Source organism: Stomoxys calcitrans, chromosome 3 (genome assembly GCF_963082655.1).
Source record: "Stomoxys calcitrans chromosome 3, idStoCalc2.1, whole genome shotgun sequence".
Lineage (NCBI taxonomy): Eukaryota > Metazoa > Arthropoda > Insecta > Diptera > Muscidae > Stomoxys > Stomoxys calcitrans.
Genome location: NC_081554.1, coordinates 115,174,844 through 115,200,431, shown reverse-complemented (window position 1 = coordinate 115,200,431; position 25,588 = coordinate 115,174,844). Strand labels below are relative to the sequence as shown.

The 25,588-nt window shown below is 38.3% G+C and overlaps 2 protein-coding genes across 6 annotated transcripts in view; both read right to left on the bottom strand.

The window, feature by feature from the left end:
- LOC106091562 (dipeptidyl peptidase 4) overlaps positions 1-9,797 on the bottom strand; it is a 193,081-nt gene extending 183,284 nt beyond the window's left edge. Inside the window, exons 1-3 of one of the 5 annotated variants that reach the window (XM_059364984.1) lie at positions 9,124-9,797; positions 6,986-7,442; positions 6,708-6,869 (exon numbers count right to left, since the gene is read on the bottom strand). The gene's annotated coding sequence lies outside the window, so the exon portion shown is untranslated. Of the gene's footprint in view, positions 1-6,707; positions 7,443-9,123 lie in introns of all 5 variants that reach the window. The other 4 variants (XM_059364982.1, XM_059364981.1, XM_059364983.1 and 1 more) reach the window with 4 other exon arrangements.
- A 1,586-nt stretch (positions 9,798-11,383) lies between these two features.
- On the bottom strand, positions 11,384-15,620 carry LOC106093194 (uncharacterized). Its single transcript, XM_013260210.2, has 2 exons — positions 14,908-15,620; positions 11,384-11,541 (listed from the first exon to the last, which is right to left on the bottom strand). The coding sequence occupies exons 1-2, from the start codon at positions 15,347-15,349 to the stop codon at positions 11,468-11,470; spliced, it is 516 nt and encodes a 171-aa protein (XP_013115664.1). The 5' UTR covers positions 15,350-15,620; the 3' UTR covers positions 11,384-11,467.
- Between the last annotated feature and the right edge of the window lie 9,968 nt (positions 15,621-25,588).

The window sequence follows — 25,588 nt, the reverse complement described above, 5'->3', positions numbered from 1 at the left end:
GGGTGAATATGGTGCTTGGAGAACGACCGCCTCCCATTGCACCTGAACAAGTTGACCTTTGCCCAGAATATGGACCTAAGACTCGTCCAGGAGCTTTTCATATGTGTACTAAATTGCATCAAAATAGTGGATGTGCCCTTTAGAGACCCATAAGTCCTACATATCGAGAAAACCACATGAATGCACCCCAACATCAGCAAATTTTTGAAATAGCCCTACCTGGAAATTTTGTGACTTAAGAGTACACACGTACCTTGGACCTAAAATTTGTGACCCAGAAGCTTACAATACACATCAGTAGCAAATTGCCTCAAAATAGTGGGTGCACCTTTTGAAGTTTGGTTTTCGCAATATTTTAATAAAACATTTGCATATTTTCATTGTATTCAATTAATTTTTATTTGATCCGGTTAAAAAATTAATTGAAATTTTAAAAAATTTCAATCATTTTATTAATTGGATCGATTAAAAACTTATTTGATAATTTTGAAATTCAAAATTTTTTCAATCACCTTTTCCAAAAACTGTGATTGATATTATCATTACTGTGATTGAAGCTTTTGCTATTAAAAAACTAATTCAATCAATTAATTTCGTGATTGAAATCGATTTTTATGTTTTTTTCTGTGTACGCAGTTTAGTCCAAGCAGTTCACTAAAATGCCTAAGACCTTGTGAATGTTCACATCGCCAGTTAAATGAAATCCCAAACTCCCTTTCGTTAACAAGATAACACTAGCCAGCTCTGAACTTTTGAGTTTTTAAGAAAGAAATTTGTCCTTGATTCATGATGGAAAACCACAACCGGCTATCGTTGGCGAATTTAAACACCACAAAGTGAACAAAATGTTGTGTATCGCATCAAAATACTTCGATCCCATGACAAAGCCTTACAAGTTTCAAAAGGCACACGAACTTACACCAAAGCAAAAATATGCCACACTCGAAAGTGTAAGGCGTTGCTGGGCTTGCACAAACGTGGTGAGTTCTGAACATGTTGTTCTCTGGCGAAGGCGCGCAAAACATTTCGGTCGTAGACCATGGACGTACCGACAAAACACGGCACAACAACATAAAGCACGTGTAAACTAAGAGTGGATAAAAAATCATGTGCCGCACTTAATTTCGTGCATACAGTGGCTGCTCATTTTGCCACATGCCAATCTGATAGACTTTCCTATTTGGGCCATTTAAAAAATATGCCAGTATGGATGCGCTGAAAAAAGCCATTGCGCGGGAATGGATCAAAATAGCGGCATATTACAATCGCTCGTTTTTTGACCGTCCCATAGCAATAGTGCAGGCAAAAGGTGGTCATATCGAGCAAACGTGAGTCTGAAATTTAGATTACATCTAAACATTTTTGTCAATTGAATCAAAAAGAGATATTTTCACACCAAATACTGAGGTCGTTTTTATTAGTAACATTTCGTGTCAGCTGTCCTGTAGATAAACTAGATAAAGATAAACTAGGTAGATAAACTATCCGTAATACGTATCCCAGTTTGAATGTTGTTCATAAAATTAAGGAAGAACTGTTTTCTGCCTTTAAAACGAAAATGATTTTTGTGTCACCCCATCCTATAGGTATGTATATAAGCAGAATCTCTCAAAACACAGGAAACGAATCTACCTGTAATTCAACTGGTGATATATTTTAGAGGCTGGATAATTGAGTTCCAATTTTCTATCTTCGAAAGCACAAAAGACAAAATTTTTTCGACAATATTCGACGAATGCAAAGCAGTTACCACCTCTTCTGACGTCTAGTCTAGTGTTCTAGTTCTAGTGTATTGTAGTTATACTAGACATTGCCCATACATACTTTAGCTTCTTAATGAATACTAACCTAATGGGTGAGGAGGCTAGAATCATACGTAGCCTAGAGGTCCCGGACGTGTCTTTCTTGGGCCTGCAGGGCTTCCCCCTATTAAAGAGTCTTCTGCAATCCTACCTCAGACCAATCATTTCTGCGGACCACAAGGATATTCGGTCGATGTCTCGGGCAATACTCAGCATACATGATGGAAGTCATATCAGAACTCAATATATTAGTATATCTCATCCGAAATGGTTACGAAGATAGGTTCATATGAATACTATATTTGAGCATGGGTCAGTTTGACCTACAACTACAACACCCAACTAATCCCAATTAACCGGTGCTGCTATTTGATCATAATTTGACTTGGACTGACTGAACTCTGGTATTGCCATCTCGAAGATCATGCTACACATATGGATAAAATTTATAGGACGGAGGGCCCTGAGGGTCTACATTGAGAACCCAGGGACTGAGATCTGTTTTCGGCTGCCTGATCATAATACGGTCGTGCAAGCAGAGATCCTGGCGATCACGGAATGCGTGAGGTGGTGTGGTGCTAACCCAAGGACGTCGAGTGTGAACATCTTTACAGACAGTAAACTGGCCATTAGGGCAATAACAGCCAGGACGGAAGGTCCCGAACAGTGTTAAAGTATAAGAAGGAGATCAACGCCTTCTCTGAGGATGGCATGATCCGCATCGTTTGGGTGCCGGGCCACAGCGGAGTAAGGGGGAAATAAAGAGCATACAATTTGGCAGTGAAGACCAGAGGACTGCCGTGAAGCCTTTTGGGGTGATGCAGTCTGAGTTAAGGGCGTGGGCGAGTGCGCGACGATTGCGCATGTAACACTGTCGAACAGCGAATCGGTCGGTAGGGCGACGAAAATCCTATTGGGAGATCCGGATAGAGAAAAGACGGGGCAACGGGGAGCTCACTTATGCAAAATCAGTGCGACAACCGATAGCTTGTGTAGGGAATGCGGAAAAGATGATGATGGAAAACAATTAAGGATTTTGTAAGTAGCACGAAATTCTTAACTAAGATTCTCTTTTTCGAGGTCACTTTTGAGTATTTAGAGCGCACAAGCCGATTACTGGCTGAGGTGTAAGTCCATAGTGGCATGGGACGGATAAATATCCGCACCGACTTTTCAACCTAACCTATCCATAGAATGGATAGAATTAAAAAAACACGGCAATTGACAACGATAAGAATGGAACTACAACTGAAGTTGTAGGGTTTTCGATAATAGTTGTCCGCTTCAGGAAAGGAAATCAAGAAAAACCCTGGATGACCGATGAAATTCGCAACGTTGGAATGGAGGTCTATAGCTGTTATCGTTCAAGGAGTACAAGAGGCTTGCCAAAGACAAAATTCAACTACTGGTAATTTTTCAGCAAACAGGTCGATTGCTTTAACGACGCCTCCAAAACATAAAAAGTTTCCATCAATCTTAGATGACATGAGAGTAAAAGCGGAGACAATAGACTATGTGTTGAGGCTTTTTATGAGCACAGATTTTCCACAGGATACAACATAACGGAAAACGTGGAGATACCTAATTAAGAAACAATAGTGTTGGCAGAGGGGTCAACATTACGGACACTATGGAAAAGGTAACTTTGAATAGCTTCCAACCGATTTGTTCACCAGGGCCTGGGGCAATATTTCCATCATTACTACAGAAGGAGGGTAGATGAGGCGCCAGGTAGACGCCTTGGCAGAGGGCAAGGAAGTGCTTATACCCAAGCCCAAAAAAAACGTGTTATGAAACGACAAAGGCATGAAGACCTATAAGCCTTTTCTCCTCATGGACTAAAATCATGGAACTTATAAAGGTAGTGGGGTCGACGCCGATGGAGAGGAAGTACAATAAAGGGGCACTACGACAAGGTTCCAGACAACTAACTTTGGAACGACAACTACTTTAGAAAGATTCGGATACGGATACCACCACTGTGGTACAAGGATGATAATCAAATCATGTCCAAATTTATCACAGAAAATATAAGAGCGAGCTCAGAAAGGCTCAGAAAAAATCCTGGATGGGATTCTGCAGCTTCGTGGAGGATACATCTGAGGCCTCTAGGCTAAGAAAGATTCTGCCCTCGACCCCTATTACGGTGGGGCATATTCATAAGTCAGAGTACGTATGGAAAATGTCTAGAGAGGAAACATTAGAAATACTCGTTGATACACATTTCCCGGTAAAATCTCCAACGGACAACGTGCCGACAGAAGAGGTTGTCACCTGCTATGAATTCGTCTGAGGTTATTTAGGTCACCAGGCCCTAAAGATGTATCACTGGTTGAATTACAATCTGTGCCTAATAGACTGGTTCCTTGGCTTAGGGAGATATACTCTGCTTGTATCAGCATGTCATATTTACCTGTGCGATGGAGGGACAAAAAGGCCATTTTCATTCCGAAAGCGGGAAAACCTTATTACGCGAAGGCGAGAGATTTTCGTCCTTTTATTCTGAAGACTCTTGAGAGGTTAATAGAAACATATCTCAGGGCAAAGATCCCTCGAGATCACCCGTCGTGGCAGCAGCATGCATATAGTAAAGGCGAATCCACTGAAACAGCCCTTCACGACCTAATCGACTAAATAGAGGGTTCTCTCGCTGTCAAGGAATATACAATGGTAGCATTTCTTGACATTGAAGGTGCTTTCAATAATATAAAACCGACGTCAATCATGAAGGAATTCGAGTTTCGAAGCATCAACTCTACCGTAAGAAAGTTTATTAATAACTTGCTTACTAAAAGATGAATTACAGCAGGCTTGGGATCTGTGGATCTAAAAAGATGGGTCAGCAGACGAACACCTGAACGAGGTGTACTGTGCCCTCTATTTTGGAATATAGCCATTAAAAATATATTGTTGTCCCTGGAAAAAGAAGGTATAAGAGTGGTCGCCTATGCTGATGAAGTGGCAATTGGGGTTAGGGGAAAGTTTCCCAGCACTCCATAGATATACTTCACGAAGCTCTATATGCAACATCAAAATGGGCTACCAAAAGTGGTCTAGGCGTAAATCTGTGCAATACAGAAGTTGTTCTTTTCAGCAGGAGATACAAGTTATCTACTGTTACACCTGCCTCCTTGGGAGGAGACAATGTTCCATTTACAGAAAACGCTAAATACCTGGGTGTTTTGCTGGACAGGAAATTAAACTTCAAATCCAACATTTTGAAAGGGCAAGAAAGGCAACTCTTGTTCTATACACCTGCAAGAGAGCTATTGGCAAAAGTTGGGGGGTTTAAACCGCGTGTCATGCACTGGGTGTAAATTTCAGTTGTAAGACCTACAATGTAATCTGAGCGACGATGGTTCAAAAGCCCACCTACTCAGGCGGATCCAAAAGATGACAGGTTTGTGCATAACAGCCACACTGAGGACCACACCATTTGCTACACTGAATTTAATGTTACACCTACTGTCTCTGGATATTGTGGATTGACAAATTGTTGCCACCACTGCTGTTATCCTTGGTACAATATCGGATATTCCAGGCAGTGTGGATTGCACCCTGCCAAAGCCTTTTTTTAATAAAAAGTACTCTACCACTATTCCTGTTAGAACTGATTGGAACTTACCTAGGCTTCTATAGGAATGGTTCCAAACTAGACCACCAGATGGGTTTTGGGGTGTTCTTTGAAGATGTAGAACTGGTCTTGTCGAAGTAGGAATGACTTAGATATAATGTCACGATTGGCCTGGCAACCATTAAATCCCTGGAAAATGCATTTCTGAACACAAAAGCCACCCTCGACTGTCGCAGATCCCTCAACGAGATGGTTCCAAAACTTTATGGTCTAATCTAGACTTGAAGAGGTCTACCGCATTGCTGTGACTAGCTAGAACAGACGTCTCAGTCATTGTGTCCGTCATGACAGGTCACTATCTAATCGGAAAACATACTGACAGACTGAAGGTTGCTAATAACGATTTTTGCAGAAGGACATGTGAGGACATCGAAGAAGAAGAGGAGACTATAGAACACATCCTGCGTGTGTGTCCCGCACTGGTTCTTCCACTTTAGGTTCTCATTTCTTTGAGAACCAGTCTGATTTAGAGGATGTGAAAATTCGTGGTTCAACGGCAGGAACTAGAAGGCATCTTCCTTCTTATCTTCCTGTGGTATCACAGTGGACGAAAACTTCTAAGAAAGTCTGATGGCAGACTGCTCAAACCTAACTTAGGGTGAGACAATTCAGAACTGAGTAAAATAGATTACAAGACACCAAGAACGAGATGAGTGAATACAAAAAGAAAGATTAATTCAGATTTCAGTGAGTGCATGTTGTACAATGCATGTATTTGAGTACGTTTTGCTTCAGACAAAGTATTTTGCTTGTCGTCTGCATTCGTAGTACGAAATTCATACGAAGCCAGCGTGGTTAATTTGACAAATATATGGGTACACAAACGCGCGTAGTTTTTCTATATGAGACAGATTTGTGTGCTCAGTTCATCTTTTGAAAATAACAAGAACATTTCGTATTGCTCACAGCTAAATTTGTGGAGTTATTTTACCTTTTGCTCCACGGTGCTTTGTATCGACATATTCATTTATAAGCAAATGTTAAGAAAACGATCTAGTTATATTAAAATTGTTTTTATTAAAATGTAAAATCGGTGACATGTCTTGGCCTAGCCTGATTTTTCCAACCAGGAACGTCAGGGGACATTTGTATTGGTAGTCGCCGGGATTTTGTAAATCTACACATACTCATGTGAGTTTGTGTGAGCGTATATTGATTTAAGTTTTTATTTCCAACAAAGCCCAAGTTTTTCATATTTTGGTCTTTCTTTTGTCGCTTTTTCCGCGTTTTGAGATTTTGCTTTGTTGTAGACATAAAAGTGGAAAACTTACTTTGGTTTCATTAAGATGTTATCTCCTCTTTTTATTGGCAGTATATTGTTGTAGTTGTAGTTGTTGCTGTTGTCGTTTGGTGTTCTTGAAATTATTGTGACCACAGATGTTATTTGTGTTGTTGTTTTAGGTTAAAATAAAGAAAATCCACGGTAGTAAATCCTTTTTGTGTTTGAAACGAATGTCGCATGAGGAGAAAAAAAATTTAAATTGTATCGCCTTTAGCCGGAAACCGCATGTTAACACACATAATCACAAACTCACGAACGCACGCATACCTATGTACTCGGCAGTACGCATAGCAACTTCGACTTCAACTTCTGTATCGAAGACATCAACACAGTGACGCATACATGCACACTTTCACTAGTGCCTTACTTGATATGGCAAAAAAACGGAAACTCAATGCCAACAGTTGGCACAGCCACTCTCTAGCTCTCTCTCACTCTCACTCTTATGCGTTCGCACAATTGCACTCACTCACACTTGTATGTGAAAACTCTCTCAGCCATTGTGCAATGTTTGTTGTGCATTACTTTTAGGAGTTTTGCGTAGCGTACTTGAAAAATTGTCAATTGTTTTGTTATTGTTGTTGTTGTTGTTACTGTTATAACTGACCGCTTTGTGAAGAAAGAAGGCCGAGCAATTCTATTCCATGCAAATGGCCATTATTCAGTATCAACGATTTCCGCCGGGATGTTGTTACACACAATAAACACAGGCGGCCTGCCAATCCTAACGAAAATATTAACTTTAGCCAAGGATATGGGACTTAAATCCTAGTAAAACACACAAACACACACACGCACGCACACCCCTGTAAATGGGCTACGCTTTGAACCGGAAGTTAGGTCTTGTCCTTCTCTGCACTTCTTTTTCCTTGTTATTCTTGCTGTGCTTGTTCTTCGTTTCTTTTGATTTACGTGCTTCCGACAACAGTGGCACACGGACGGGAAACCATCGACGATATGAATGTTGTGGGGAGCTGTAAGGCACGACCAACGAGAACTGCCAACTCTTACGTTAACCCTCAGCAGAAGGCAATGATGACGATGGCTGTAGCAATGAGACCGTGGTGGACTTGTTCTAGATGACGATGGCGATAATGATGGTGCTGGCTGCTGTACTATGTGTGTGTATATACATATATAGTGTGTATAAAAATGTATATATATATATATGTGTGTGTGTTTTTTTCTGTTGATGCCAATAATTGGTATCCGAGGTTAGTTATCTCTGCTATTGTTTGTCTCCTATATTTGCGTAGCAGCAGCGGCCGGGCCAAAGGGGAATACTTTTAACGGATGTGTAGCACCATCATCTACAACAACAAGAGAATATGTGTTGCGTTTACTTTATGACACAGGTGAGACACAAGCGAACAATACACACGGGAGCTTGCCCGAAACCGGGTACAAAAGCATAGTGTGTGTGTGTGTGTGTGTGTTCTGTGTTCTGTATGCCTTAAGAAAGAGACTTCGAAAGGCTCTAATAAAGGTTAGGCCATGCGAGAGAGCGAAAAAAGCACGGGCATACACCAGCATCGTTAACAAAAGCAAAGATGTAATGGGATTAGTAAATAGTACAGTAAGTGTTCCAGAGCGCTTCAATCAACCGTCGCCTGCTGTTTGGGCCCAACAATTGTAACTGACTTCAGAGTGGCTTGCGCTCGATTTGTTTTAGCAAGCCGAAGCATTTATTTATCTGTCTGTTCCTCTTGTTCATGGGGACCGCTTGTTTTTGGTGTCAACAGCTTTCTGTGGCCGGTTGAAGTTGTGGTCCTCTAGCTTATCGCAAGGAGGATTCGTACAACTCTCAGAGGATTGTATTGGTTGTGGTAGCAGATGCTTTGCTTATTCTTGGCTGGTTGTTATTTTTATTCTATTCCCATAACTTAGTGTATATGGGTGTGTGCGTGTGTGTGTGGGTATGTAAGATGATGGTTCTGGATGTAAGATCTCGTAGTTAAACAAAAGTGCCTAATGCCCGCAGTAAGACAATGTCAGGCGAAAAAGGGGAAAGCCGTTTTTCAACTCGAGCCAAAACAAAATTGTGGAGAGTCCCAACAGATGATGGTGATGATAATGCTGATGGTGATGATGACGAAAATGGAGATGGTGATGATGACGTTAATGGTGAAGGTTAGAATCAATTTGTTTGGCCAAGTTTTTCACGGACTGCTACTCTCTCTCTCACAAAGCAAGAAGAAAACGCTCTAAAACCAGTAAAAGGAGTCTCTCGAGTAATCCAAGAAGCACCAAGTACCGGGATACTTGAACCCATATAGTATGAACGATGGGTGTACTTTGTGTGTATGGGTATCCCATAAAAGATTCTGGGCTTATGTGAATGTTATGTTGAGAATAAAACAGATTTCCTTCCGAGGCTCTACCACCACATTGACATCAAAACTCACTTGCTTATGGAGTTTTCCTGGTAATATTTTCTTTCACAATTCCTCACACTTGTGTATCTTTTTATTTTTTGTGTTTTTATTTTAAATAATTTGATTTCGTTTTCTATCACGTCTTGTTGTTGATTTTGTTAATATATATACCAAATTTTTACTTGCAAATTATTTTCTTTTTGTTTGCGGTTTTCACTCTTAAACGGACTGCTACTGTTGAATATTTATATTGGCATTCCTGTAGATTTGTATGTATATACACTTGTATGTGTGAGTGTGTGGGATACTTATGTGTATTACTTTTGATAATTTTGGAAAATATTTCTTGAAATTTTCAATAATACGCACACACACACACACTCTTTTTTGCCCAATGTCACACAATTTTTTCTTCACTTTTCACAGCACCGTCACAGTTTACGCGACGCGAGATTTCATCTTCTTAGTTTTGTGACAATCAAAAGAATAGGAATTTTTCTTCGATGATTATATGTATATTTTTTTTTATTTCGTTTTTCGCCAACCGAAATCAGAAGAACTAGAGACAAAACGGGAAAACAGAAAAATCACAACCGCAAATGTTTTAGGCTGCCTATAGCACGATTGAGGAAGAAACACAAGAAGGTAGGAAGTTTCTCTTGCGGCGACACGTTCTCGTATTCGGTGGATATCATTACCCAGCAACAGCCAATCCGGGACTGAAAGCTCTAGGCTGCTGCCGCTTTGCGAAAAGCACCATCACTTGGCAATTCTCATGGCTGTAGTCATCGCCTATGCTCTGTTGCTGGTCCCACTGAGAAATGTCGAGAGCAGGCATAGGACTATGTACCATTCCTTCCCATACGAAGGCGACAGAGAGAAAGCGAGAGAGTGTAAAGTGGGCGAGAGAGTGCGCATTCTTTTATATTTGTCTGTTGTGTGAGTGTATTCTGAATTGGCTTTTAAAAGAATTCATAAACATTCATGCATGTGTGCTATTGTTCTTGCAAATTTAACTCCGAAACAGAAGCTGGCTTCTAAGACTGTGTGCTTAGTGTTTTCTCTGCAAGCCATTGAATTATGCCTCTTATAAAAAAAAATCGTTTTCTTGTCTTGCAATCACGATTGTGGAGTCATGTCGGAGTCGAGAGTATTTATCTGCAGGCAGCAATTAAAACATCTGAGGAACATCAAAATTGTAAACAGTAAAATTTTGTAAATATAAGTTTAAAAGGTTCTAAGCTCTTTCAAAACTAATACTTAACATAAACGTATGCGAGGAAAATGTGAGAAAAATTTCAAGAATTCCATGAAATTTGTTATGGAATATCCATCGAAAAAAGAAACATGTCATTTTACACATCTAACTCCTTTAGATTTCGAGTTATGGCCATTGTTGCCGCTCAAGCAAATTATTTACCGGCAGATTGAAAAACAAGTCAAAACCTGCCAAGTTTGGTTGGGCCAAATTTTTTGGTACCCACTAAAAGTTTACCTTAATTAACTCTGTTCGAATTTGAATTATTTTGCAACATTCAAATGGAGAATTGAGTGCGGCTTCTTTGGTCTAAAGAAGTTATATCGGGGTACCGATATTTAACGGGGCCTATAACTGTATAAAGACTAATTCGTGTGATACCTGGCCCGTATGCTGGAAATCAGAGCAGAGCCCTTTGTGTCAAATTTTAGTCAAATCAGATGAATGTTGGGGCATGTAGCAGCACAAGAATTCAAATGCGTATTTCGGGCATCACTTGCCTGAAATAGGCAAAATTTCCACAAATATACTGTACATGCAAAATTTCAATAAAATATTCTCTAGACACAAAATTTTACTCAAGTCTGGGACCCTCTAAATTATTTTTCTTCCAAAGTAATTTGTTGAAATTTTTTCTAAAGACAAAATTAAAATTTTTTTAATCACAGAAATTCCTAGAGACGTTATTTAAATGAAATTTTTGCTCAAATTACAAAGAATTATAATTTTTTAATGACAAAAATAAATAAAAATTGTGCAGACACAAATTAAAAATTTCTCTCTTAATGAAAACAAAAATTTTAATTTTTTCTAACGACAAAATTCATTACGAATTTTAAAGATTTTGTCTTGACATTTTTTTAGAGACCAAATAGTAATGGAATTTTTGTGTTCATAAAATTTTAAAAAATTTAATGTACTCTAAAGACAAAATTTCAATGAAATTATTTTTACAGTTATTTCGACAAAATATAAATAAAATTTTTTCTAGAGACAACATTTCAGAGAAAAATTTTCCTAAGGCAATTTTTTTTAAATAAAATTTTATTAATATGTTCTTTAAAGACAAAATTTCACAGAAATTTTTTAAAAAGAAAATATTTTAATGCAATTGCTCTAATTGGAAATCGCGAAACGCATAGCCGGCACAAATTCTTTTTGAACAAAATGATCCATAGGCGAACAATATCCTGCAATTAAAGTCAAAATTTAATTTATTTATAAATAATTTCAAAACAAAAATCAATAAAAAATTTTAGCAAAATTCTTCTAAAGATTTAGATTCGATTAGAAAAGATCTTATTTATAATCCATTTTCAAATATAATTCGAAACAGTTTTTTTATGAAAATCTAATTTGACATAACATCTATGTTGTGTGTCAGACTGGCATACAAAACAAAATTTACTAAAATGTAGAGTGATAAATTATCTTTATAATTTTTTTTTTTTAAGTTGGTAATGTTTCTGATTTACTTTGCTTCAGGTTTTGTTTTATTAGAATTAACTTTCGGTTATTCAAGGAATTAACTACAATAGATAATTCCCGAGTGGTGCAGAATTATCTCCATTTAATATTGTATAGAACTCATTTGGAGTCAATGAGCTCTTTCCAATAAAATGAAAAGTGGTTTCTGAAACTTGTAGGTTACAAATAGAGCAATTATTGTTTGTATCATTTCTAAAGGCTCTGGAATTGAGGTTAAGCAGACCACCTCTGGTACGAAAAACTAAACTTATAAATTTCTGGGAGTTGCCATCTCGAAAGTATAGGGGGATGTCGTATCGTGGCATTGCGAAGCCAGGGCCCTCTTCTCATGCAAGACCTTTTAACGTTCCATAAGGTCGCATAAAATTATTTCGTGCATAAACACTATATCCCGAGCTCTAAGACTAAAATCAACGTCAATGCTTAGTTCAGCACCTAAATCTAACCAGCTCTTTATTCAGTAAACCCCGGCATCTATAGTCTCCTCAGCCAGCAGTCGGGGAAATCAATCACTAGGCATTGCAAGTACCTTGCTAATATAATTAACAACTTTGTAGGTATAGTACCTTTTTTATGAAGAACCTGAATAGTTTCTCTACTTGCTCATAGCTAACATATAGACTTGGCAGCAGTATTAAATATCTTCATTTTATTCGAAATGCTAATTCTTTCGTTGTGGATGTAGGTTAGCCATGTAGAATTAATAGCCATTTTTGCAGATTGTAGCTTGTCAGAAAGATGCTTTACAAAGGAAAGCTTATACGTTAGATTCATACCGGGATAATTGTACTCACTTACGACCTCTATGGGATCAGTGCCGTAATATCAAGACAGACTGCTACTGATCATGGGTCCCTTTCTGAAAACAATAATCTTAGATTTAGTCAGGTTTTATCTTAGACCCCTTAAAGATAAATATGCGTATAGAACATCAATCATCGACTGAAGTTTCATCGATGTCTACATACCCTAATCTCGACCTCCCCAATGCGTACACCAGCGGGTAGAAACTCATGGTTATCATTTATATACAAAGCGAACAGTATTGGGCTCAGTTAACAGCCTTGACGGACTGCCTGAGTAACCTTAAAAGGTGTAGATAGGGTTGAGCCACCCATACTTGACTTGTGGTGTCACAATAAATCAGACGCAGTATACTAATAATCTTTGTAGAGAGACCCAATATGGCCAATTTATAAAACAAGGAGTTTCGAGATACCATGTCAAAGGCAGCAGAAAAGTAAACAAAGAATGCGAACTTCTTTCTACCTCTCTTCCAGTTCAAGTAATCTATGCTTGTAAGGTTAAAGATATTTTCAGTAGTCGAGTAGCCCCGTCTAAATCCAGCCTGGTATTCGTTCAGAGTCCGATTTTGCTCTACCCACGAATTAATTCGGTTCAACACTATACCGGCGAATATATTGTAAAGTGTGTCAAGCAGAGACAAACATCTGTAATTCGACACCACATTTACGTTCCTTTTTTGTGCAATGGGATGATGGGACGAAGGGATAGACTCCCGAAGAAAAATGGAGTTAAGCAGATGTAGAACTTCTTGTTGAAACGAAACCGGAGCATATTTGTAGAATTCATAAGGAATTCTATCAAAGTCCGGCGCCTTATTCCTTTTTGCATTACCGAGTACAAATAATAATGTGTGCATTTCGAAAGAGCCGTCTACAAATGGATCCATGTGGTGCGGCAGCACTCAAGCCATCTCATCTTCGTGAGAGCCATCCCATCTTCGTGAGAGCTCAATAAAGTATTCGCGAAACGAACCCGCATTAAGGTCGTTTCCTATTCTAGGTGGTCTTTCCTTTAACTTATTCCAAAGTACGAGTTGTGAAATTCCAATTTATTTCTATTGCAGAGATTCGTATAAAGGGACCTACTTTCAATATATTGTCTCCTATAGATCTGAATCTGCAATAGCAGTTAAGACATTTAAGCATACGTTTTCCGGCTGACTCGCACTGTGCGTCAAACCATCTATTCTTGCGCTCGAAAAAACGTTTACCTGGTGACTTTCCGGCAGCGTCGTGTATTTTAAATATGAGAATGTCAGCCTTGCAATCAATGGTAGATTCGATAAAAAGATAATTTAAGTCACATCTACATACATCAGGCCTCAAGGGACACCATCTCAGTTCCTGTGGCAATATGCATGGCTAATAGAGAGTTCCAGTGGCATATGATCCTAATACGGTTTACAGGAGACACCAAAGTTGTCCAACAGTTGTACAACGCAATCTATTACCGTTGAACCCTTTACCCCACAAAACGTAAACTCGCCCTCTCTATCATCTTCACATCGTCCATTAAAATGAACGCCACGCAAGTCCTCAATTAAGTTCAGATGTTCTCGGCCTTTACTATCCAAACACTTATCCTTTGACATACGTTCCGCTGTGATGTCCTGACCTAGTTCAGGTATAATGTCTATATGCTGTTCTATTGGTTTTAGATTCAAAAGAAACCGTGAATCTTATTTAAAAAAAGACGTCAAAGTTATTAACATATATAAAGAAGTTGCCAAAACTACTATTTAAGTTTGCATATTAAAGGATAATATCTGACACACAACTGGTTGCTAGCTTGCATAATTTGATGCAAAAGCGTTAGATGTAGATGCAGAGATATTTTCGTCGCTGGACTCTAGCCGATCACGATTGCGTGTTTAGACCAATACTGTATATGTAAGCTCTGCTTTGCTGATGACGGTACAGAGAAAATCAACGGACGGTTTACGAGTTGAAACGATGTTCACTTCTACATTTATGGGTTGCCCAAAAAGTAGTTGCGGATTTTTTAAAAGAAAGTAAATGCATTTTTAATAAAACTTAGAATAAACCTTAATCAAATATACTTTTTTACACTTTTTTTGTAAAGTAAGCTAAAAGTAACAGCTGATAACTGACAGAAGAAAGAATGCAATTACAGAGTCACAAGCTGTGAAAAAATTTGTCAACGCCGACTATATAAAAAATCCGCAATTACTTTTTGAGCAACCCAATAGCATAGACGTACAAACATGGCGTTCGCATCATTAATTGAATTGTAGGACATACCCGCAACAACAACATTTGAACGATTCGTAAACTGCTCAAACATTTCAATGTTTTGCTTCATCTCGTTCAGTTCAGCTTTTAGTGTTGTCGTTTCTTCACGGAGTTGCTGCATTCTAACGTGTAAGTTAGCTACGCCTGGCATTTTGGCAACATCGCTCAGTTTTGTATCCAACACAGTATTGAGTTTTTCGTCAAACGCTGCCCACGGAAAAATGTCAGCAGTCGCATTGGCATGCTGCAGGGTTGTTCGCGGCAGCGCTGTTTTACTGCTGCTATCAGCCCTCATACCTTTAGGTGTATGTTTGTCCATATTCGGCGTCGCAGTTGTTATTGTTTGACTAGCTTCAGCAGATTGCGTTGGAACATTGCGTTTACTTATGGTGGTGGCTGCATAAAGCTCCGGTGAAGTCTGGTTTATTGTTCTTTTTTTCGTTGCGGACATACATAGGTTAGCGCGCGGATGGAATGTGGTTTTCTTAGCTTGGCCTATCGTTTTGTTATTTCGTACGTTATTTAGTAAGTGGTGGAACACATCGATGTTCTGATAATGAAATGCACTTGATATTACCAATTTGGCGTAGTAAATTCTATTTTTTCTAAAGACAAAATTTCAACAAAATTTTCTGCGAAGACAAAATTTTGTCCAGGCGTCCCCTCGAAATTATTTTTTAAAGACAAAATTAAAATGAAAAAAATATAACGACAAAATTTTAATGACATGTTTTCTAAAACAAATTTTAAGGGAATTGTTTTGAAAGACAAAAGCAAGGTGTTAAGTTCGGCCGGGCCGAACTTTGGATATCCACCACCTCGGGTATATATGTAAACCACCTTCCGTCATAGTCCGGTGAAAATTTCATAATTTATTCCCACATAGCAGCTATATCGAAATATGGTCCGATTTGGACCAAATACGGCACGGACATTGAGTAATAAGTACAAGTCATTGTTCAATTTTGTAGAGCAAAATGTTGGTCTTTTTGGCAGCTATATCCAAATAAAGACCGATCTGGACCATATACGACACGGATATCGAAAAGCCTAAGTTAAGTCAGCGAAATTGGATTATAAACGCGCCTTTTAAGGGGCCAATACTTTAAATCGATAGATCGGTCTATATGGCAGCTATATCCAAATCTGAACCAATCTGAGCCAAATTAAAGAACGATGTCGAAGGGTCTAACACAACTCACCATGCCAAATTTTGGTGAAATTGGATAATAAATGCGCCTGTTATGGGCTCAAAACCTTTAATCGAGAGATCGGTCAATATGAAGAAGGATGTAGAAGGGCCTAACACAACTTACTGTCCCAAATTTCAGCAAAATCTGATAAGAAATGTGGCTTTTATGGCTCTAAGACCTTTAATCGGCGGATCGGTCTATATGGGGGCTATATCAATATATAGTTCAATATAGCCTGCTTTTGGACAAAAAAAAAATCTGTGCAAAGTTTCAGCTCAATATCTCTATTTTTAAAGACTGTAGCGTGATTTAAACCGACAGATGGTCAGACGGACGGACATGACCAGATCGTCTTAGATTTTGACGACGATCAAGAATATATATACTTTATAGGATCGGAAATGGATATTTCGATGTATTGCAAACGGAATGACAAAATGAATATACCCCCTTTCTTCGGTGGTGGGTATAAAAATGTCAATGAAAACATACATAACTTCAATTAAAAATTTAATTGAAGTTATGTATGTTTTCATTGACATTGTAAAGACAGAATTTGTTCTTAATTTGTAATTTTTTTATATTATCAGTGAAAAATCCTCTAAAGTTAAAATTTGACCCGGTCCATCTCAAAATTATTTTTTTAAAGTCAAAATTTCAACAAAATGTTTTTCTAAGCGTCAATAAAATGTTTTCTAAAACAAAATTTTGCCCATGCTTGAACCCCGCTCAAATTATTTGTCCAACGACAACATTTAACTATAAGCTCTTTTTTATAGACAAAATAAAAAAAAACCAATCTTAAGACAAAATATCGATCAAGATTTTAACAATATTGTTGTTTTTAATTCAAACTCGAGGTCTTTCTGGCTTTTGTCTGCTTTGCTATGCCAACGACTGTTGAAGACGGTCGCTTAACTATAAAGTTTTTGTTTGTGCTTTGTTTCTCATTTAGATATTTTGTTGTAGATCATATCTTCAAAACGCATATAATTGAATATTTCGTTTCTATAATTCGTTTTCTACTCTCAAATACCTTTCATTTGAGTCCCATATTGTCATAATGGGTCAATCAACCTATTTGACTTATATTTGGAAGCAAAAGCGTCACCTAGACTTGAACACAAATTTTAATGTCATATTCGTAATTTACTCCCAAATACCTTACATTTGAGTCCCATATAACAAACAATGAAAAGAGAAGAGGACCCACAATTGATCCCTGAGGAACACCTTTGACCCTGATCCTCTCAGTGACCTCTGCCAAGGCAGTTACGCAGCTGTGGTTAGGTCGAAACCCGGACTGTCTCACACATAACAAAGAGTTCTCGTTGACAAAAGACAACATTTGCAAATACAACAATTTCTCAAGGACCTTTGACAAGTAACAAAGAATCGCAATTGGTCTATATTCCTTGGAATTTTTAGGCAGTGGGATGACTTTGGGATGTTTCCACGCTAACGGAAAGTAACTCGTGGTCAAAATCCTATTGAAAACATAGGTTACATGAGGAATAATAAGGGGGAGCAAAAGTCTTACAAATCTAGGATCAATGCCATCAGATCCGATAGCGTTAGACTTTACAGTCGCGACACACTCAAGGACATCGGTGGGACCAATACAGCTGAAGCCAAAACCAGAGTCGTCATCGAGATAGGGGGAGATATTGAAGCCATAGAAATTGGGATCAACTGGGATCTGTGGGACATTAACAAAGGCATCATTAAGCCGACTGATGTCCAAGTTTGTTGAACATCTATTAGTATCTTTCCCAATTCCTATATCTCGAATAACCTTCCACGTTCTCTTGGAGCCTACTGCAGAAGTAAAGCGTCTGTAATAGTAGTCTTTATTCGCTATCTTAATCAACTTATTGACGTGGTCTCTTGCTGAGCGAAAGGCATCATGTAACTCAGGCGTCCTGAAACGTCTCCACCTGCGATGCGACATATTCCTCTCGTGAATAGCCGAACGAATATCCCGTGAGAACCACGGTTTCGATCGGAGGACACTTCTCTAGTCTTTAGAAGTGTTACTAAGAAAGTACAAATCGAGAATCGTGCTAGAGGATGCGGAAAAATGCGTGGGAATTGTTGAATTGACAGGCAAAAGCCCAAAGGAGTTTTTGGGTTGGGGATGCACGCTTGGTACTTGGATCCAAATTTTAATACGATATTCGTTTTCTAGTCTCCAATTCCTTTCATTTGAAACCCATCTTGTGCCGATCGGTCCACTTTTGGTTTTTGATGGCGTTGTTGTTTCCATCCCGACAAACTTACACAATCTGTGAAAATTTTAAGAAAATCGGTCTATATTCTATACGGAACAAACAAACACATATTCAATTTTATTTATATGATGATTGTTTTACGTACGTAGGAAACTGTGGTGAGAATTGACCAGTCTAAGTCCCAAAATGTTGACAAAAAATTCGCAAATTCTGCTTAAATGGCGTACTCAAATTCTTCTTCGAACTTCATTTTAATCAACGAACTTCATTTAAATCGACGATCGATTGATGTTGTTTGATGCTGACTAATTGCGTATAATCGAAATCTGAATTATTCGAAAAGATTTCCCAATTTAGGAAGTTTTTGAATTTTTTTGTCAACATTTTGGGAATTCGGCTGTTCAATTTTCACCACATTTTTTTCGGACGAAAATCATTGTTCGTAAAATTGTTATATTACAAAAGTTTTTCTATGCGACAATTTAAGCAAATTAAATGAGCCATCATGTGTATTTATAATATGTATAACAAGTTAAAGCGTGCTAAGTTCGGCCGGGCCGAATCTTGGTAACCCACCACTATGGATACTGCTTAAAATTTATACAAAATAAATTTAGTTGAAGGGCATAGTTTTATTCTACATACGAGACTGCTGGCAAACAAGCAAAATTAAAGCTTCTAGGAAACGAACAAGGTTGATCTAGAGACCAGTTTACATGGAAGCTATATCAGGTTATAGACCGATTTGGGCACAGTTGTTGGAAGTCGCAATAGAACACCTCATGCAAAATACCAGCCAAATCGGACAAAAATTGCAGCTTCCAGGGGCTCAAGAAATTAAATCGGGAGATCGCGTTTTATTAGAGCTTTATCAGGTTCTTAATCGATTTAAAACGTACTTAACACAGTTGTTGAAAGTCATAACAGAATCCTATGTGCAAAATTTTAGCCAAATCAGACAAAAATTGCAGCTTCCAGGCGCTCAAGAAGTCAAATCTGGAGGTCAGTTTATATGGGAGCTATATCAGGTTGTTGACCAATTTGGACGATACTTAATACATTTGTCGGAAGTCATAACAGAACCCTATGTGCGAAATTTCAACCAAATTGGACAAAAATTGCGGCATCCAGGGGCTCAAGAAGTCAAATCGGGAGATCGGTTTATATGGGAGTTATATCCAAATCTGAACAGATATAATCCATTTGCAATCCCCAACGACCTATATTAATACTTAGTATCTGAGCAAAATTTCAAGTGATTAGCTTTACGCGTTCGACCGATATCGTGATTTCGACAGACGGATGGACGGACATGGCTAGATCGACTCAGAATGTCGAGACAATCAATAATTTATATACTTTCCTAGGTCCTAGATTAATATTTCGAAATGTTACAAACGGAATGACTAAGTAAGTGTACCCCATTTAAATTTTTTCCCCAAATTTAAGTATTTAGAGAAAATTTTGATAATTTCAATAATATTTTGTTAAAAAATCTCAAATATTTGTTCTTAGAAAAAATAAAAAAAAAAAAATTAAGTCCGTTTCGAAAAAATGAGGTTCGGCAGAAAAAAATTTCGGAAAATCGTACCGGCAGTGGGAGAAATAGTACGTTTAGTACCGCAATTAGTACTATTTGGTACTTTCTTACCATTTGGTACTTTCTTACCATTTGGTACTTTCTTACCATTTGGTACTTTCTTACCATTTGGTACTTTCTTTACAGATGAAGCGAGAGGACTGAAATTTGGCATATAGGTACAACTAGGAAATACCTTCATACATTTTGGTAACAAAATTGTTACCATTTTGTACTTTCCTGAAATTTGGCATTCAGGAAAAAATGGCAGGTGATTTTTTTTACATTTAGGTGACTATTTTTTGCATTTAGATACCTATATTAGTACCATTTGGTGCTTTCTGTGCAGATTGAGCTAGAGGTCTGAAATTTGGCATTTAGGTAAGACTTAGAAATATATGAGGGGCGACTAAATGATTTTTTTTCACAATTTGAACGCTTTGATACCAGAATTGGTACTATTTAGCTAGAGGTCCGATATTTGGCATGTAGGTACAACCAAGAAATAAATGATGAATGACTGAATGATCTATTCAAAGTTCGCACATTTTGCTACCAAAATTGGCACCATTTGCTACTTTCTTTACATATGGAGGTAGAGGTCTGACATTTGGCATGCAGGTACAACTAGCAAAAATATAATGGATGACTAAATAATCTATTCACAACTCCAACGTTTTGGAACCAATTGGTACTTTCTTAATAGATGGAGCTAGTCGTCTGAAATTTGGCATGTTGGTACCAGAAGGAAATATACAATAGGTGACTAAATGATCATTCAAAATACGTACATTTGCTACCAAAAAGTGCAAAATAGTACAAAATAGCTTATCTTCACCTACAGCCAATGGTGATTGCTGAAATTAGGCAATTTGACAAACATTATCGCAGTCTTGACAAAAATACGACGTTTGGAAGAAATCGTATTATGTGGTGTAATTGGTACCTCGGAAGAATATATTGGGCAACTAGAAGATGTTTTAAGGTATTTGAATGTTCAAAAACAACAATGCCCATAGGTAATTTTTTGTTTTGTTTATAGCATAACGAATGCAGCAGATCATAATATTGGGTTGCCCAAAAAGTAATTGCGGATTTTTCGTATAGTCGGCGTTGACAAATTTTTTCACGGCTTGTGACTCTGTAATTGCATTCTTTCTTCTGTCAGTTATCAGCTGTTACTTTTAGCTTGCTTTAGAAAAAAAGTGTAAAAAAAGTATATTTGATTAAAGTTCATGATGATCAACCGAGTCGAAAGCCTTTTAATGATCTCGAAGGATGAGAAAAGTAACATTGCCATCATTAATTTCACTTCTAATTGATTCTGAAAGATTCATGATGGAGATATTCGGACAAAATATTCGCGAAAACTTGCGAGAGGTAACATAATATAGAAATCGGACGGAAATCAATATTCGATTTAGGAATTGGGACTATCTTTGATCTTTTCCAAATAGTCAGATATGCACTGGAGATTAGAATTGAATTAAAGAGATGAGTAAGATAAGGTGAAAGGTAAGGAACTAATATTCTAAAGAATCTTGGGTCAATGTTATTAAGACCAGTAGCATTTGACTTGACTGATCTAAGACAATGTAAAACTTCGTCGTGCGATACACATTTAAACTCAAAACTGCAATCAACATTTGTGCTTTCCGAAAGCCTATTAGTGTCTTGGTAAAAAGTCGAGTCTATATCTAAGGTCGAAATATTAACAAAAGTTTCATTCAATTCATTTATATCACCATGGTAATTGGAAATTGCCTTGGATTTTCCAATTCCGATATCGTTTATAACCATAACCCCACTTGCCTTTCGTGTCTAACGCCGAATAATATTTGGATGAATAATATCATAATTTTGCCGTGCGGTATTCCTCATAAAGTTTAGGTGTTTTAAAACGTTTCCACCTGGAGTAGGCTAGATTACTGTTACGAATAAAATTCCTAATAGTGGAATTAAACCAAGGCTTAGTATCCGATTTCTTCATCTTAGACCGAATGGAGACTGTTGCATCGTAGATACGTCCAATGTTATCTTGAAGAAAGCTACATTTCTCATCGACAGATATAAGAGCATACATCCCATTCCAATAGACTTCCTGAATTCTTTCATCTAAGGCAAAATAGTCAACATTTTTTAAGTCGCGGTACGAAAACTTCGCCACTGTCTTTGGCACAATGAAATTATGACATCCTTGTTAGTTTGAAAAAAAAAATTTTTAGTCCTTTTTTCGTAATGCTTTCACTGAGTTGTATTAAAAAAAAATCAATTTAATGCAAGTCCATATTTTCAAAGCTAAACACCATTATTTGGTATTTGTCTACGTTATAGACCAATGAAACCATCAAAATGTTACTAGTTCCAAGAAAATCCTCCGCACCAAATTTTATTCATACGAATTCAAAAATGATGAAAATGTCATATGATAAACAAAATGTAGTGGCCAGATTGTCTCATTTCAATAAAGCAATCGATACCAGTATTGAAAGGATTCTACTGTTTTTGAGAAACAATGATGCCAATCTGACCTGTTATAGAGTGAATTTTCCGCAGGTATTACTTAGATGAAAAAGCGAGCATTTTTGGGACTTTAAGAACAAGTTAAATGAACATTTTTTTACTGAAATCAACACGACGGTACACAATATCAGACATGAACCAACTTAGGGGAGTGATATTAAAAACAATTAGGGATGTTGTAAGTAGCACCGAATTCCTAACTTTAAATTTTCTTTTTAGAGGTTACTTTATAGTTTTTGGAGAGCACAACAAGCCGATTGCTGGCTTAGATGTACATATGTCCATAGTGGCATGGGGCGGATTAATATCTGCACCCTCTTTTCAACCTAAACTAACCTAACCTACTGAAATCAATGCATTCACTTTTAAGCTTTGTATGGTAATAGTTGGATGTCTTCATTTGGTAGAAATATATGAAGTGTAGTAATTTTCTTTACTCCGGCGGATGAGAGGCTAGCCACAATCCGCATAAAAGCCAAATTCTTCAACATCAGCCTTATTTGTGCCCATGCCCCGACGGAAGACAAAGTCGAGCAGACCAAGGATATTTTCTACGAGCGCCTAGAGAGAGAATATGACCGCTGTCCCGCCCATGATATTAAAATCGTTCTGGTAGACTTTAATGCGAAGATAGGGAAGGAAGACATTTTTTGTCCAACAGTCAGAAAGTTTAGCCTCCACGAGATAATGTCCAGTAATGGGTTGAGGCTGATAGATTTCGCCGCGGCAAAAAACATGGTAGTTAGTAGCACCAGATTTCAACATAAAAATATTCATAAACCCATATGGCTGTCACCCGATCAAAACACGAGAAACCAAATTGATCACATTGTTATAGATGGAAGGCATTCAACCAGCGTGTTAGATGTACGATCGATCCGTGGAGCGAATATATATTCGGATCATTACCTCGTTGCAGCAAAGGTTCGCAACCGTTTGAACATGGCGAGGAAAGTACGATCTGACACTGCACGGAAGGTGGACATTGAAAAGCTGCAAACACAACAAATGGCAGGGGCATACTCCACTCGACTGACCCAACTGCTTGATGAAAGCACTCCTTGTACCGATGATATAATGGCGCAGTGGCAAACTATTGCCCAATCCATGGAAAATGCCGCGAAATCCGTACTTGGGTACCGAAAGCCTCCTCCAAAAAACCCATGGTACGACCAAGAGTGTCGAGATGCTACCGAAGCCAAGAATGCGGCATATAGAGCAACCCAGCAATCAGTAGCAACGCGCCAGATGAAGGAGAGGTATCGGAAGAAAAGGAGAGAGGAGAAACGTCTATTCCGCAGAAAGAAAAAGGAAAATCGAAAGACGTGAGTGCGAGCGAATTGAGATGTACAGGAGTCAGAATGAAGTCCGGAAATTCTACCAAAGAATTAAACACCAAACCGATGGCTTTGGTGCAGGCACATCCTCCTGCAGAGACAAAGAAGGAAATCTGGTAACTGACACAGACAACATGCTGAGGATATGGAAAGAACATTTTACCCAACTGCTAGTGTCCGATGTTGGTGGCGAAGAGGATACCGCAGAACCAATCCCTGATGATGGTATAGAATGTTTACCTCCTAGTCAGAATGAGGTCCAAGTAGCAGTAGCCCGACTAAAGAACAACAAGGCAGCAGGAGCGGACGGGTTACCCGCTGAACTATTTAAGACCGGAGGCGACACGCTGATAAGGCGTATGCATCAGCTTATCTGCGCAATCTGGCTAGAAGAACGCATACCCGATGATTGGAACCTCAGCATACTATGTCCCGTACACAAGAAAAGAGACAAGACGGAATGTGCCGACTACAGAGGAATAAGTCTCCTCCCCATCGCATACAAGATACTCTCGAGCGTATTGTGTGAAAGATTAAAACCTAAAGTCAATGAGATAATTGGGCCCTATCAATGCGGCTTTAGACCAGGTAAATCTACCCTAGACCAGATATTCCCACTGCGCTAAATCCTGGAAAAGACCCGAGAAGGACAAATCAACACCTATCACCTCTTTGTTGACTACACAGTCGCCTTCGATACTCCTTTACGTTCAAAGGTATTTCAAGCCATGTCTGAGTTTGGTATCCCTGCAAAATTAATAAGACTCTGCAGGATGACACTTGCTGATACGCGTTCCTCAGTAAGAATAGGAAAGAATCTCACCGAACCATTTAATACCAAACGAGGTTTCAGACAAGGAGACAGCCTATCGTGTGATCTCTTCAATGTCCTGCTGGATGCATGCAGATGTGAATAGATATGGCACACTAATCACAAGAGAACACATGCTACTCGCCTATGCCGACGATATCGATATCATAGGTCGGTCACCGGAAGTAGTAACTGCAGCCTTTGAAAGAATCGAAAGAGAGTCAGTGAAAATGGGTCTGGCAGTAAATGGAGATAAGACGAAATGGATGGTCTCCACTCCCAAAAAGCCTTGTACAACCGAGCAGATAAAGAACATAGAAAAAGTTGGGAACCACAACTTTGAGATAGTCAGTAACTTTATCCGGGAAGACCAAAAGCCCAATGGAAAGATCAAGTTGTGGGAGACAACTCGAAACTTGGTGTCAGAGATTTTAGAATGAGCGCAGAAGAACGAGGCGCTTGGAACGCTATTCTACGTTCGGCTAGTGGAACAAATATTCTGTCATAGCCAATTAAAGTAAGCAGGTAAGTAATTTTCTTACTTGCTGCGCTACAAATGAAAATACTCTTAGAGCATATTTTCAACCTATTTGACAACTCTTACTGACCCTTTGGGTAGTCCCAATGGAAATAGCGTTCTAGGAAACCAGTCAAATACTATTACAAAGTAAAAAACACATTTTCTACCTAACTTAAAAAAAGTTTTTTGTTGTTGTTCTATTTGTAATAGAAACATATTAACCCATGGTCTGCAGCGTACAATATCCTATTGCAAAATTTCTAATTTTAATTTTTTGAGTAAAGCCTAGTAATGACTTCATTCACAGCGAATATGCCTAATAAATTATTGCGAAATCCGATGGACTCTTTTCTTTGTCAGAACACAAATAGAAGTCGAACACACAACAAAGACAACAGTATTGAAGCAGAGTTGATTCGGCGCATTTCGTGAGCATTTAATTACAATTGCAATTAAAATTGTGCGAAACTTATCCTGATGCAGCGACATGTCGCTA